The following is a 16,126-nucleotide window of genomic DNA, read 5'->3' as shown; positions in this document are numbered from 1 at the left end:
CAGATGCCCAAGGGTCGGCGCCCCTCCACCCTAACCACACATGCGACTGGGGTGGGTTCTTTATCCCTGGTCACTCCAGGCAGCACCTGGCCTGGCTGGGTGTCCATGGCATCTTTACATGGGAGTGAGGGTCCCTGACACCCCATCCTGAGACCTTCACTTCCCAGGGACTAGGGACCCAGCCCCAAGGGGTGGGCAGGCAGGACAGGGGCAGGTGGTGTGGGTGGTACCTGATGCTTCACGCCCCGGGATGGCTGCCCCCCATCCCCATGACTCCAGTGCGGCGACAAGGGTGAATGGGATGCTGGGCCCACCGAGGAGAGAAGGTGGGCTTCGCTTAGCGGGGGCCTAATGGGGAGCCAGAGAAGGCCATCTGGTAAGAGTCCTGGGGCCTCTCTTGGGAAGAAGCTGACCCACCAGTGTTAGGCGGTGGGGGAGCTGCTCTCTGCCTACCATCACCCCCTGCTCCTGAGCCAGCACCAGGGCATTATGTTCCTGCCCGGTACCCGCAGCCTGGGGGCTGAACCACGTCCTCAACCCATCTATGCCCTCTACACCCAGGCCTGTATCCAGTGGGAAAACCCAGGCTCTGAGCGCAGACCAGTACCTGAGCTACCCAAAGTCTCAGTCAGCTCAGGCCACCAAAACAAAGACCACAGACTGGGGGACTTAAACATAGACATTTATTTTAGAGTTCTAGGGGCTGCAAGTTCGACATGAAGGTATTGGCAGGTTCCACGTTGGCTAACAGACTTTCCTTCTGGTAAACAGATGGCACATTCTCTCTGTGTCCCAACTTGGCGGAGAGAGTGAGCTCTGATGTCTCTTCCTCTTCTCATAAGGGCAATAATCCCACCATGGGGGCCAACCCCATAACTTCATGTAACCCCATTCATCACCCCCCTCCATCCCCCTCCCTGCCTGTGGTCCTCCACAGCTCACCCTCCTCCTCTTCTGTCCTCCCTCCCTGTCCTGTGATCTACCTCCATGCCTCAGCTGCTCTTAGGACCAGCCCGACTCCACTCTGCTTGCAGACAGATCCCTGGTCACCAGCTACAGCCAATGGACCTACACATCACTGTGCACTTGAAAGATGTCAGCTCTCCTGGGTGTTCTCCATCTCTGCAGAGAAGGTGCCTAGTGCCCAACCGATGTATTTTTCAACAATCCACATACTTGCTGCACCCCATGGAAACTGCATCGTCCACCCTCATCATCCTTGGCAGGGAGAGTGGATAACATCACCCACCAGGTCACCTTGGACTATGAGTCACCCACCTGTCAATCTGGGGGGACCACAGGCTTCAAGGGTCCTGGGCCCTATCTATCTTCTCTACCTGGCCTGAGACTCTTGTGCTAACATTCCCATGAGTAGAGTAAATGCAAAACCAAGTGGGTCCCCCAGGGTGTCTCAAATGTTATCATGTACAAGTCCTGTGTGATCATGTCAAAAGTCTGTGGTTCCAGTGCAATTGTGAAGATGAAGTTGTATATTCTGGGGAGAAAGAGGGTTTCATTTCCCTTCTGAATGTTTTAAATGCTTGACCAGCTTGTGAATAACACAGATGAAGGAGATGCAAACTCCCATATGGAAAACAAACACACAATAACACTTGGCAGTGTTTCATATCAAGAGTTTATTGGATCTTCCCCAAAATGGTGTTTTTGAAAATTTTACTGCAGAGAGACCTGAGGTTCAGAGAAGTTAGAATGATTTGCTTATTTTTATACAAATGACAGTGCTTAACCAAGTTTCTCCTGAGAATAAATGACAAACAGCCTGTAAGACCAGGGAGATGTAACAACTCAATGTACCACCACAGCCTGCATAACATCCTGGAACAAAAAGGGGACATTAGGGCTTCCCTGGTGGCACAGTGGTTGAGAACCCACCTGCCAATGCAGGGGACATGGGTTCGTGCCCCGGTCCGGGAAGATCCCACATGCCGCGGAGCGGCTGGGCCCGTGAGCCATGGCCGCTGAGCCTGCGCATCCAGAGCCTGTGCTCCGCAACGGGAGAGGCTGCATCAGTGAGAGGCCCGCGTACCGCAAAAAAAAGAGAAAAAAGGGGACATTAATGGGAAAGCTGGTGAAATCCAAATAAAATCTGGAGTTTGGTTTTGAAAAATTGTGTAAATGGTTAAAAATTCCTTGGTGGGGGGATGGGGGCAGGGTGAAAAAGCAAAAAGTTTGAAGAGAGATGAGCAGGTGAAAATTCTGCACGTATGTAGGTAGATAAGGGTTTTTAAATCATACTATTGCTTTTAGTGGAGAAACTTTGGAAAGAATTTAATGCCCACCTATATTATAATGGATAAAGAAATGATTGTGTCATCGGGCAATGTGTGCTACACATCAGTTTAAAAAATGAACTGGAATTGTATCCACAGGGCTAACTCTAAAACACATAATGTCAGTAAATAAATTAAGTAATCAAATGAAAAACAAAAACAATCCAAAGTCAGGAGCTCGCATTTCCCCGAGGCTCTGTTGGTTTCTGGTGTGCCCACCACCTCCCCTCGGCCACAAGAGGCTAAACCTGCAGCTGGAAGCTGAGGGAGGGGGAGGAGGGGCAGGTGGAGGCTCAGAGAGGAGCTGAGGCCAGAGCTAAGCAGGGGAGAAGAATGTACCAGAAGCATGAGGGAGGGAGGCCCTGCCAGGCAGGGCAGCCTAGGTGAGGATCGCGGGACCTGCAGAGACCTCCCGGGGCCTTCGTCTGTCCACAGGACCTTTGGGACCCTGAGCTCAGAAGTGCAGACCCCGGAAACAGCCCCAGGACGTCCTCCCCATGGCAGGACTAGAAAGGGGCCCGGGGTTGAGGGGCCAGGAGGAAGAGAGGAACCCAAGGGATATCCTGGGCTGACTGCTGACCACCAGCTATGCAGACCGGCAGCGGGAGAGGCTAGCGACCAGGCCTGGCTCTGCACAGGTGATGGCCTCGCTCATCAGGTGGAAGTGGGGGGGCACCAAGAAGAGGGAGCTGGCTCTGGGCGTACTGGGCTGGACGGGCCTCTGGGAGAAGGCATCCGTGGGCCCCCGGGGACAAGGAGAGCTGGCACTGTGAGAGGCAAGGCCAGAGCTCCAGGGACACTCACATCCAGAGGGGAGAGACCAAAGGGGTGAGGGGCTTATCAGCACCCCATTTGTCTTCCCATCCACATGGTGGACTGTCTCCTTTTGGATCTGAGTGCACGCCCCATGCCAAGGCTGGAATTGTCCTGGTCCCCACCGGGGGACCTCGTTCCAGGATGTGTGCTAGTCACCTCCAGGCCTGAGTTTAGCATCCCCGCCAGGACCACAGTGAGCCCCAAGATAGGGGTCACTGCTTTCTCCAGTCCAAGGACCCCAACTGCCCAGGGGCCAGGCCCACGGCAAGGCGGCTACAAAACCCAAGAGACAAGACAAGTGCTACTGAGAGGAGGTTATCGCAAAATTGCACCGTGTGCAGTGCAAGAAATGGTGAGGCCCAAACTTGGTTTCAAGAAAATGCTACACAAGACACCACAGTTATTTGGACGATGAAGCACCTGATTTCCTCAGCAACGGCCACAAAAGGTTGTCTCAGTGATTGACAGCTTTCCAAGATGTTAGGAGAACTGACAGCAGAGAAAACAATAAAATGGATCGTGCTTGACATAAGGGTCGGTGTAGGTAAGACTGGCTTTTAGTGGAGAAGCCTCGAGAATCACCAGGGGGTAAATACGTGCCCAGGGCAGGAACGGAGCCCACCATCACCCACGTTCCAAGGTCAGAAACCACAAAAGGACTGAGAAAAACATCCAGAAAACTCTTGGTAAATTGATAACTGTGGTTATCATTAGAAGTGGGGGAGTTTTAACTTGACGTACTTGTATATTATTTAAAATTTGAACACCAAGCATGTATTCCTTTGCAAGAAAAAGAAGTGAAAGACAGGACTTCCCTGGCAGTCTAGTGGTTAAGACTCTGCACTTCCACAGCAGGGGGCAGAGCTTGATCCCTGGTCGGGGAACTAAGACCCCCACATGCTGCACAGTGTAGCAAAAAAAAAAAGAAGTGAAAGACAAAAATGAGTTCCAAGAAACTAAGTGGCTGTGGGAGTTCCCTGGGGTGCAGGTCTCCTCACCCGCCCCTTACTGACAGCCCCCCCACAAAGGTGACCCAAGAGTGGAGCAGAGTAGACACTCCACCAAGACCACGCAAGAGATAAAGTCCAGCTGTCCCAGGGGGTGGGAAATGCAGATTCTAAATAAAGCGTTCTGTAAAGTGATGCTGCAATGTTTTCATGGAAACACCAGTTTTCTTTTCAACTAGCTTTAATACAGATATCCCACTTCAAAGTAAACTTTCTCCAGTAATATTTCAGGATCAAAATAAAATCTATTTGGAGCAAATAAAGTTGATTCTGCCCCGAGTAAAGTACTGACAATAGACACCAGACACAATAGATTGATAGTAAAGTCTTGATAGACATATAGTAAAGTATCGACAATAGATACCTCAAAAACTAAAATCATTTCCCTTATGTAAACAACCTAATTCAGTTTTTGAAAATAGAACCTTATTCACAATGTTATTAATGTGTGTTAAATTGCACCATAAAGATAAGAAGATCTCTGTCTTTTTCCGTATGTCGCCCTGGTCTGCTCCTCTCTGTAGTAATACACATCAGACTACTTCGTAACGTTCATACAACGACAATAAAATGTTATTACGGTGGAAAAGATCTCTGATTCCAATCCTCTCATTCTCCTAAACGTAGTTCAAAACTGGGTTATCCTTTTTGTTTCCATTTCAAGACCAAAGTTTGGAGCCTCCTCATTTTTATTTTTGGATGCCACTTTTTTTAAAAAAAATCATCCATTACAAACTTAGGCTGATTAATGCCAGAATTGAGAAATCTAAAGGAAATGCTACTTTCTCAAACAAAGTAAATTGTTTGGAAAATTACCAAATGAAATACAAGCTCACTTCTGTCACTGTAAGATTGAATTGTAGGTGTTTGTAACAATGAAGGCTCCATGCCCATCAGGCAAAACAGAGGCCACATCATTCAAATGCTTACATCCGGTCTACATCTGGGTACTTCTGGCCGAGGTTTAGAAGAAAAATGACATAATGCAGGGGTTATTCTGTGTTTAGAATTCTGCAAAGCTTTTATACGAAAGGAAAGACAGGGACAGATGGGGAACAGACACTCGAAGGCAGAGGCGCTGGGGACCCTAATGCCCCAGGACAGACCCTCCTTAAGGAAGTGCACCTTGATTTTGTATCTGTTTCTCAGGTGCAGGCTATAAGCTCTTCTGCCCCACCAAGGCAATGCACACACATCTCTCAACACCGGTTATATACTGTCTTAGCTGAAGGCATTGGCAAAGGCCTTTTAAAATCACGCATATTTTCTGAATGCAGTCTTATATGTTTATCTCTAGCATATCACAAGTGTGCAGGAAACGTGTTGGCTTAATTTTAAAATCCTACCTGAGCCAAACCCAAAGAAAGCAAAGTCACAGCCTCAGCCTCCCTCCTAAGATAGTCTGGTGGCCTCATGAGTGGAGAAAGGGGCCTTCACCTGCAGGGGGGCCTGACCTTCAGTCTCACCCCGAAGGCTGTCCCTCCCATGGGGAGTCAGCTGTGCCCACTCCCATTCAAACAGGTGTGTGTTTGGGAGGAGCAATTTGGTGCCTTTCTTCATTGGCAACCCAGGCAGGAACACATTTAGAGATCCTTTTATTCCAGAAGGAATCTGAGAGAGCTCTGAGTCCACAGTGCAGACCTAATGGACTCTCAGAGGGGGCTGTTTTTAGACTACATGTTGTTCCATCAATTAGGGGCAGCACAGCATGACACTGGGAGCTAAACCAGCTGCCACAGACTAAACGTTTGTGTCCCCCCAAAATTCATATGCTGAAATCTAACCCCCAGTGTGTTGATATTAGGAGGTGAGGCTTTTGGGAGGCGATTAGGTTATGAGGGTGGAGCCCTCAGGAATGCGATTAGTGTCCTTATGAAAGAGACCCCAGAGAGCTCCCTTGCCCCTTCCACCACAGGAGGACATAGTAAGAGGTTGGCCGCCTATAAACCAGGAAGCAAGCTCTCACGAGACACCAAAACTGCCAGGACTTAGATCTCAGACTTCCAGCCTCCAGAACTGTGAGAAATACATGTCTGTTGTTTATAAGCCACCCAGTCTATGGTATTTGGCCATAGCAACCCGAAATAAGACACCAACTACAGAAGCAGTTATTGGAAAGGCGACACCTGCATGCTCAAAATTGTAGTTTTCACATCCTCATGACAAAGAATTTCATAAAAAGATTTTTAATGGATTAAACAACTTTAATTTGGTAGACTCAGAAGCAACTGCTGAATCTTACTGAGAACCAAGTCTGCACACCACCAAGCCTCATCAGAGAGTTCATGGTCAGGTACTGGGCAGCTGGGTAGCTAAAACAGTTCAGGGTCTGTGGCATAATGAGAAATATATACCTGGTCTTTGTCCCTGGGTCCTGACACTGAGCTCCTATATCCCTCGGAATTTCCCAGGTGATAGGACTGTCTTTTGTTCTCATGAGGTGACTCTTGGCGGGCTCCTGGATGCTTCCTGGATGGAGGCTGGTCACCAGAAAAATCAAGCTGTGATTAGAAGCTTGAAATCTTCAACCCCACTCCACCCCCATTCTCCAGAGAAGAAAGAGAGTCTGGAAATGGAGTTAATAATTGATCACACCTCCTTTGATCTCCTTTATTATATAATAAACCAGTAAAAATACATAAGTGTTTCCTGAGTTCTGTGAACCATTCTAGCAAATGACTGAACCTGAGAAGGGGGTCATGGGAACCCTGATGTATAGCCAGTAGGTCAGAAGTGTGGGTGGCTCTGGACTTGCGATTGGCATCTGAAATGGGGGTGGCCTTGTGGGACTGAGCCCTTAACCTGCGGGGTCTGACGCTATCTCCAGATAGTTAGTGTCAGAATTGAGTCAAATTGTTGGACACCCAGCTCATACCCACTGAGAATGGGGGAATGGGTTGTAGTTGCTGGAAAACACCCCTGGATCCATCTACTTCTAAAATCTTAAGGGGCATTGTAATAGTAACAAGAAAACTTTACTGAGGATACACTTATTTAACACATGTGAAAAAATAATACCATAAAGTTACAAGGATTGATCATGTTACGTGCATACCCACAGCCATCCTTTATATCCATTTAAAAATTCAAGTTAGTATTTCAAGCTTTGATTCTGTTAACATCTGATAACATGCTATCATACAATGGAATACTGTAAATGTTGAGCACTTGAAATAAATAGCTATTTTGCTTGCAAAATATTAGTCACCTGCAGAAATTACCTAGTGCGAAAAGGCTCTACCTCTCCCTGGGACCTCATGCCTCTGGAAGAATTCTTCTTGCGCCCTTTAAAAGATTTCGTAACCAAGACTAAAGAACCATCACATATTTTTGCAAATAATGCTGGGAGGTGCATCGGCATCCACAGCTATGTTGAACGTCCATCCAATGTTGGAATGAGGCTGGTATTTCTCCAAAACAAGTCTACAAAGCCTTGTGGGGCTTCATAGAGAGAAGGCTCCTTTGTCATCTCCCATGTCTTACCCCATGATATTCACATCAATGCAAAACAGTCCAATCGTCAGGTGGCAGGGGTTTTAAGCCTCTTCCAACACCTTGAGGTTTGAGAACCACAGGCATCAGCCTTAGTTCAGAAACAAGGTTCAGAGGGTCCACTTCTGGGATAGCAGCATGACGAGCTCTGCAGACCCACTCCGCAGCAAAACACGTATAACTGGCGAACACTAATAATAATAATAAAAAGAAATTATAATCTCAGAAAATTGTCCTCAGCGCACACAGCAAAAGAAGAGATGTTGATTCAAGAAAATCTACTAAAACTTGGTAAGAATGATGAGTCTGAGGGGATTTACCCAAACGACCCCCAGCTCTGTTTGACAGAACTCCACCTGGGGTGGGTATGGCCAAGAAGATGGGGTCCCTCTCCCTTCAGCTCCTGATCAGGGGGTATGGCATCTTACCAAGGGGGCAGGCCACCAGCATTTCTCATTCCCTCCAGCTCCAAGGCTGAAGCAGCGAAATTCCTGGTGAGTGTGGCTGAGATTTGGGGGGCACCCTTCCCCTATGCAGTGCCTACTCACTGAATGGAGGCATGGTAGACTGAACATATGGGGGTCCTGATTATCCCGACCCCAAATCACTCATAGAGCAGAGGTTCCACACCAGGAGAAGCAAATCAAGAAGACCAGAGGCTGCCGCTGACAAGAGCGTTAGCTCACAGATTCTTCCCAGGGGAAAGGCAGTTCACAGAGGGCTCCAAAGCTCTCCACAAAGGAACTGACCTCACTTGAAACAGAGTGCAGGAATGTTCAAGCCTCAGGGTGCTCTTGAAAACAGTAGCTCCTCTTAATTAAGAGAAAAAAGCTAAACCAAGCCAGTTCACCAGAGAGAACCATGGAAAGAGACAGCTAAGGGACTTCCCTGGTGGCGCAGTGGTTGGGAGTCCGCCTGCCGATGCAGGGAGCGCAGGTTCGTGCCCCGGTCCGGGAAGATCCCACGTGCCGCGGAGCGGCTGGGCCCGTGAGCCACCGCCGCTGAGCCTGTGCGTCCGGAGCCTGTGCTCCGCAGCAGGAGAGGGAGGCCACAGCAGTGAGAGGCCCGTGTACCGCAAAAAAAAAAAAAAAAAAAAAAAAAAAAAGAGAGACAGCTAAGAAGAACCTCCTGGGGTAAGAACAAACCTCAGAGACTGGCCTTAAAACTGAACACTAGCCAGAAGACTGTGCAGCCGTTTATGGGCATTGCTGAAAACAGCAGACCAGTCAGCCAACAGTTAGTGGAGCCCAACAGCTGGGTGTGATATCAACTGAAACAGCTTAATGGAGGGATCAGGAAAGAGATAGTCAGAGAGCCCTCTGAAAATCCCTGCATCCCAGGGTGACTTTGCTTATGCTTAAATTGCACCCTCTGAGGAGTGACACCAAAGGCTTTGCACTGGCGGGGAAACAGACTCACTAAAAAGGTCTAGCTGTATCACTAAGCAAATAAATAGGCAAACAACTGCAAAAACAAGCCCAGAGAAAAAGTAGGGGAATCAGTATCCAGAGTTACCAAAATATATTACCTAAAATATCTGGCTTTCAACGAAAAAATTTTGAGACATGCAAAGAACAGCAAAATGACCCATATTGCAGGAAAAAAAAACAGACAACAGAAACTGTGAGAGGGACCAGATGTTGTACTTAACAAAGTTTCACAGCAGCTATCATAACTGTTCCAAGAACTTAAGGAAGCCATGCTGGAAGAAGTAAAGGAAGGTTTCATGATGATGTCTCATTAAATAGAGAACAGCAGTAAAAAAAAATTATAAAATGAAACACACACTGGAGGGGTCCAATGGTAGATGTCAATGGCAAAAGAAAGAATCCATGAACTTGAACATAGAGACTGATTGAGATTATGCAATCCAAAGAACAGGGAGAATAAAGAATGAAGAAAATAGACAATCTTAGAGAAATATGGGACACCATTAAGTGCACTGATATACGCACAAGAAAAACAACTCACCACACACAAGAGAAGCCCAATATGATTTACAGCTTATTTCTCATCAGAAACCATGACTGCTACAAGGCAGTGGAGATAGGTAGCAAAGAGTGGACTTCCTGGGTAAATCATTCTCTGCCACCAAAACAGCGTATCAAACAAAACAGGATCTTAAAAAATGCCAAATCAGAACGTTAAAGTAAATACAACATGCTTGAAATTATGTTACTATTATTCAAATTAGTAACTATCGTTAAAATTGATTTCAAATCCTGGGCAACGCTTTAGGCCACCTACTGGGGGAATTGTAATGCTATTGGTTAAATTCTAGAAATTCTCTCATCAGTCCTGGAAGTTTTTTCACAGTGTTCAAGAGGAATTCAGTTGTGATGACTAACTTGGGTGAAAGTCCAAAAATGATCCTGTAATTTGAGAGTTTCAGGAAGCAACACTGATATAAGAATTTAAACAATTTAGGGACTTCCCTGGTGGCGCAGTGGTTAAATCCGCCTGCCAATGCAGGGGACAGGGGTTCAAGACCTGGTCCAGGAAGATCCCACATGCTGAGGAGCAACTAAGCCCACGCACAACTACTAAGCCTGTGCTCTAGAGCCCACGAGCCACAACTATGGAAGCCCACATGCCTAAAGCCCATGCTCTGCAACAAGAGAAGCCACCGCAATGAGAAGCCCGTGCACTGCAACGAAGAATAGCCCCCACTCGCTGCAACTACAGAAAGCCCACGCGCAGCAACAGAGACCCAACGCAGACAATAAATAAATATAAATAAATAAATACATTTATTTTTTAAAAAAAGAATTTAAACAATTTAAAGTAACACAAGGATTTTAATAATATATCCTGTATCCACTAAAATAAATGCCAGGGAATGTATATGAAAAACATTTTTTTGGCCCAAAAGTATTTGCCAAATCTTTGAAAAGGCTTGTGGAAGATCTTTTTGACGTGTCCAAGGAAAATGAACTTCTGGGTGCCCTTGTACTGGTGTCAGCAGTACAGTTGTGAGCCCTCCCTCCCCCTCTCATGGTTTAAAATTAGAGCCCATGGGGCCTGGGAGCCACTATGGAACTGCCTCCTGCCCCCAACAGCTGCCTTCCCTCCCTGCAAATGCTAATATTAGGGCTGCACAAATTCCTAGAGTAGAAATTAAGGGCCACAATTAACTGGGTGACTTAACTTGGCAATCTTGCCCTTTTATCATGGTTAGAAACTGGACCTTTTCACAGCCATGGCTTTGCTACAAAGTCACTCAGTTTCTTCAGCTCAACCCCCGTATCTTTGGCCTTTCCAAAGAGCTTCAAGACTCCAACTTATTTTCTCCTGGGCATTACATTCTGGGCATCAGTTCATACAACATCCTTGTCACCTCGGCCCAGGGCTGTGCTGGACATGCTCTGGACAAAGTTATTTCTAGGGCATACCACAAAGCTGTTCCAGGGCCTCCATGTGGTCACTGTTGGACCTTCAATGGCCAGAGCCAAGGTTAGCACATATAAAAGGGTCACAAGAACAGAGAAAGCTGTCCAAGCAAGAAACAGACCCTATTTTTCTAACCACTGACTCTTGGATGTGAGAGCTCAATTAGGAAGCTGTAGTAATCAAGACAAGACAGTGGCTCAAGAATAGAATAGGAGAAAAGAGAAGAACAGAGAGCCTGGAAACTGGCCTGCACACATTCAGACACTGAGATGTCCCTCCAGAGGACTGGGAAGAATTTTCTAGACAACCAGCTCTCTGAAAAAAATGAAAGCGAGATCACTGCTTTGCACCTATCATGGGATGAATGGTATCCCCAGAAAAAGATATGTCGAAGTCCTTATCCCCAGAATCTGTGCTTGGGAGCTATTTAGAGGTAGAGTCTCTGCAGATGCAATCAAATCAAGAGGTCATTAGGATGGGCCCCAACCCAATAACTAGTATCCTTATAAGGGGAAATGTAGACACAGAGGCAAACATGCACTGAGGGAAGATGATGTATGTAGGAACGCAAAGGAAGAAGCCCTTGTGAAGACAAAGGCAGAGATTGTAGTGATACAGTCACAAGTCCAGACCTCCTGGGGCACCAGGAGCTGAAAGAGGCAGAAAGGATCCTTCCTAGAGGCTCTGGAGGGAGCTTGACCCACTGACACTTTGATTTTGTACTTCCATAGGAGAATAAATTTCTGGTGTTTTAGAGCCACCCAATTTGTGGTAATTTATTACGGCAGCCCTAGGAAACAAATATAGTGTCATACACAAAATTCAAGTGGATTAAACATGGAATTACCATGTGACCCTTTAATTCCATTCCTAGGTATGCACTCAAGAAAACTGAAGCATGTCCACACAAAAACTATCACAGCAACTATTCACAATAGCCAAAAAGTGGAAAAAACTCAAATGTCCATCAACTGATTAACTGATGAATGGATAAACAAAATGTGCTCTATCCTTACAATTGAATATTATTCAGTCATAAAAAGGAATAAAATACTGAAACATGTACAATGTGGATTAATTTTGAAAACATGCTCAGTTAGAGAAGGCAGACACAAAAGGCCATAAACTATATGATTCCTTCATATGAAATGTTCAGAACAGGCAAATCCAGAGACAGAAAGTGGATTAGTGGTTACCAGGGTCTAGGGGAGGAGAAAGGGGAATGACTGCTTAATGGGTATAGAGTTTCCTTTTGAGGTGATGAAAATGTTTTGAATCTACATAAAGGTGATGGTTGTACAACATTGTGAACGTATTAAATGCCTCTAAATTGTATACTTTAAAATGGCTAACTTTATGTTATACGAATCTTACTTAAATTTAAAAGAATCAAGCTGAAATGAATTTAAAAACCTGACTAAAAGTCTCCACCCCAGCTCCACCATGTTGGGACTTGTGGGTTGTGTGCCGCTGCCTCAGCCTCTGAGGGCTTGCGGGGACTCAGCCCTTCAGCACCGCTACCCCAAGCCCAGCTCTTACTGCGGGCCGCTTCGGCAGCACTCCAGCCTGCCAGAGACTATGCTGCTCAAACATACCCATCGCCAAAGGCGGGCACCGCCACTGGGCGTGTCGTGGCGGTCATTGGTGCAGTGGTGGACGCCCAATTTGACGAGGGGCTGCCACCCATCCTAAATGTCCTGGAAGTGCAAGGCAGGGAAACCAGGCTGGTTTTGGAGGTGGCCCAGCATTTGGGTGAGAGCACGGTAAGGATCATTGCCGTGGATGGTACAGAAGGTTTGGTTAGAGGCCAGAAAGTCCTGGATTCTGGTGCACCAGTCAAAATTCTTGTTGGCCCTAAGACCTTGCATAGAATCATGAACATCATTGGAGAACCTATTGATGAGAGAGGTCCCATCGAAACCAAACAATTTGCTGCTGTTCATGCTGAGGCTCCTGAATTCATGGAGATGAGTGCTGAGCAGGAAATTCTTGCTACTGGTATCAAGGTTGGGGATCTGCTGCCTCCCTATGCTCAGGGTGGCAAAATTGGGCTCTTTGGTGGCTCTGGAGTTGGCAAGACAGTACTGATCATGGAGTTGATCAACAATGTTGCAAAAGCTCATGGTGGTTACTCTGTGTTTGCTGGTGTTGGTAAGAGGACCCATGAGGGCGATGACTTATACCATGAAATGACTGAGTCTGGTGTTATCAACTTAAAAGATGCTACCTGCAAGGTCGCGCTGGCGTACGGTCAAATGAATGAACCGCCTGGTGCTCGGGCCCGGGTAGCTCTGACTGGACTGACTGTCGCTGAATACTTCAGAGACCAAGAAGGTCAAGATGTATTGCTGTTTGTTGATAACATCTTTTGCTTCACCCAGGCTGGCTCAGAGGTGTCTGCTTTATTGGGCAGAATCCCTTCTGCAGTGGGTTACCAGCCTGGCCACTGATATGGGTACCATGCAGGAAAGAATCACCACCACCAAAAAGGGATCTATCCCCTCTGTACAGGCTATCTACATGCCTGCTGATGCCTTGACTGACCCTGCCCCTGACACTACCTTTGCCCATTTGGATGCTACCACAGTGCTGTCCCGTGCTATTGCTGAACTGGGCAGATATCTAGCTGTGGATCCTCTGGACTCCACCTCTCACATCATGGATCCCAACATTGTTGGCAATGAGCATTATGATGTTGCCTGTGGGGTGCAAAAGATCCTACAGGACTACAAATCCCTCCAGGACATCATTGCCATCCTGGATATGGATGAACTTTCTGAGGAAGACAAGTTAACTGTGTCCCGTGCATGGAAAATACAGCGTTTCTTGTCTCAGCCATTCCAGGTGGCTGAGGTCTTTACCAGTCATATGGGGAAGGTGGTACCCCTGAAGAAGGCCATCAAGGGATTCCAGCAGATTTTGGGAGGTGAATATGCCCATCTCCCAGAACAGGCCTTCTATATGGTGGGACCCATTGAAGGAGCTGTGGCAAAAGCTGATAAGCTGGCTGAGGAGCACTCGTGAGGAGGTCCTTTTGGCAGACTAAGCACTCATCCTCTGTGCTGTCCCTCTCCTTGCCCCTAATCCAAAAATCACAGTTTCCTCTGTAAGCCACATGAGAGCCTAGACTGAAGACATTGTGTTCTGTCTGAAGAGTATTTCAGGTTTACAATAAAATGTACATCCCTCAAAAAAAAAAAAAAAAAAAAAAAGAACCAACACATGAGAATTCCTTGGCAGTCCAGTGGTTAAGACTTGGCGCTTTCACTGCTGGGGCCTGGGTTTTATCCCTGGTCAGGGTGTTAAGATCCCACAAGCCGTGTGGCACAGCCAAAAAAAAAAAAAAAAAAACACAGTTTTTAGAAGAAAATTGAGAACATATATATGCAAAAATTTCTTGAACAAAACATAAGACAACAGACATCCTAAAAGGAAAATAATTATTTTGACTACATTCAAATTAATGATGGGGAATTCCCTGGCAGTCTAGTGGTTAGGACTCCACACTTGCAGTGCAGTGGCCTGGGCTCAATCCCTGATCAGGGAACTAAGATCCTGCAAGCCGTGCAGCGTGGCCAAAATAATAACAATAAAATCAAATTCATGACTGCTGCCCAAAAGAAGATACCAAAAACAAACTTCAGAAAGGATGCCTACCACATGTGTGAGTTGCAGGAATTCTTACACATGTGCGCTACAGTACAGATACAAGGATGTTCAAGGTGGTACATGGCAGCAAAATATTGTCAGCAAACTCACTTGCCGGGGGGAGAATCAAATAAATTGCAGGACATACCTGGCGAACGCAGGATGCAGTCATAGAAAGAATGCAAGAGGTCCTCGCCCACTGACATGGGAAGACACCAGTATCAGGGTTTTCTAGAGAGACAAAACCAACATGCACATATATATGCATCTGAGTTGGCAAACTGGAGACCCAGGGGAGCCAATATTCCAGTCCAAGTCCAAGGACAGAAGACTGATGTCCAGCTCAAATAGCCAGACAAGAAGAGTTGCCTCTTCCTCCACCTGTATGTTCTATTCAGGCCTTCAAATGATTGGATGAGGCCCACCCACACTGGGGAGGGCCACTTGCTTTATACAGTCCACCAATTCAAGGTTAACCTCATCCAGAAACACCCTCACAGACACTCCCAGAATCATGTTGGGCCAAATGTTTGGGCTCCCTGTGGCCTACTCGAGTTGACACATGAAATTAGCCTTCACAACACATGTACCCAGTACAGAAATGTGAGTTGCAGAACATAGAGGACACAATTCCATTTAAGCTTGGAAAAGTACAACACAAAACACTGTGTGTGGGCACAAACATACAAATAAATCTATGTCTGTAAGTGCACAGAATTGTCTGAAAGTGAGCACAGATGGCTAATCATGGTGACTTTCGGGAGGGTGGAAGGGAGGACACAGGCTTTTCACTCTATGTGCTTCTGTGCCATTAGGTTGTATTCAACAGGCACACATCCCATTTGCAGTTAAAAAATAACAACAAGGTAAGTTTTAAAAGAGGAAAACAAAGCCAATGGGCTTTGCTCATGGAACTCCACAAGGGAGATCTTCCAGGAGATGCAGCCCTGGGCAGAGGGAGCCAAGCGTGACAAGGAGAGGGGGCCTGAACAGCAGAATCCTGGAGAACTCAGTCAGGAAGAGATGCTAGGAGGACCAAAGCCGGGAGAAGACCCAGAGCTGCCTAAATTGGTGTTTTGTGTCCCAACTCTGAGCAGTGTGGACAGCATGCAGCCTGGCTCATTAGAACAAAGAAAACCTGTAACAACAGGAGAAGCAGCAGCCCCCCAAGTGTGCTGTGCAGGAGGCCGAGCCTGAGCAGGGCTGGGGTGAGGGTTAGGGTTAGAGCCATGGCCAGGCCAAGGTGAGGGCCACAGTGATGGCCAAGGCGAGGGCTATGATGAAGATCAAGGTGAAAGCCACCTGATGGTTATGGTGAGGGTCACCAGGAAGGCCAAGGTGAAGGCCACAAGGTTGGTCCATCTGGGCTGATGGCAGAAGTAGCCTCATTGCAGTAGTGAGTGCCAGGCCTGGGGTTCAGGCATTCCCCTTCACCCTGCACTTTTCAACCTGCCTTCAGAGTTGTTTCTTTCAATGAAGTCT

General features: G+C 46.9%; 2 protein-coding genes across 3 annotated transcripts in view; one reads left to right on the top strand and one right to left on the bottom strand.

The window, feature by feature from the left end:
- Positions 1-6,284: 6,284 nt before the first annotated feature.
- Positions 6,285-16,126, bottom strand: part of IBA57 (iron-sulfur cluster assembly factor IBA57) — a 64,355-nt gene continuing 54,513 nt past the window's right edge. For both annotated transcript variants that reach the window (XM_060146598.1, XM_060146595.1), the window contains 2 exons: positions 14,793-14,875; positions 6,285-7,797 (listed from right to left, as the gene is read on the bottom strand). In XM_060146598.1, coding sequence (XP_060002581.1) covers positions 7,717-7,797; positions 14,793-14,875 — 164 coding nt within the window. In that variant the 3' untranslated portion in view covers positions 6,285-7,716. The remainder of the gene's footprint in view (positions 7,798-14,792; positions 14,876-16,126) is intronic.
- Positions 11,045-14,107, top strand: LOC132517923 (ATP synthase subunit beta, mitochondrial-like). The gene is given in 3 exon segments (XM_060145950.1): positions 11,045-11,059; positions 12,433-13,436; positions 13,438-14,107. Coding segments are annotated over 3 exon segments (1,602 nt in total). The 3' UTR covers positions 14,021-14,107.

Source organism: Lagenorhynchus albirostris, chromosome 3 (genome assembly GCF_949774975.1).
Source record: "Lagenorhynchus albirostris chromosome 3, mLagAlb1.1, whole genome shotgun sequence".
In the NCBI taxonomy this organism is placed as follows: Eukaryota; Metazoa; Chordata; class Mammalia; order Artiodactyla; family Delphinidae; genus Lagenorhynchus; species Lagenorhynchus albirostris.
The sequence above is the reverse complement of the archived record's forward strand: the minus strand, read 5'-3'. Positions and strand labels throughout refer to the sequence as shown.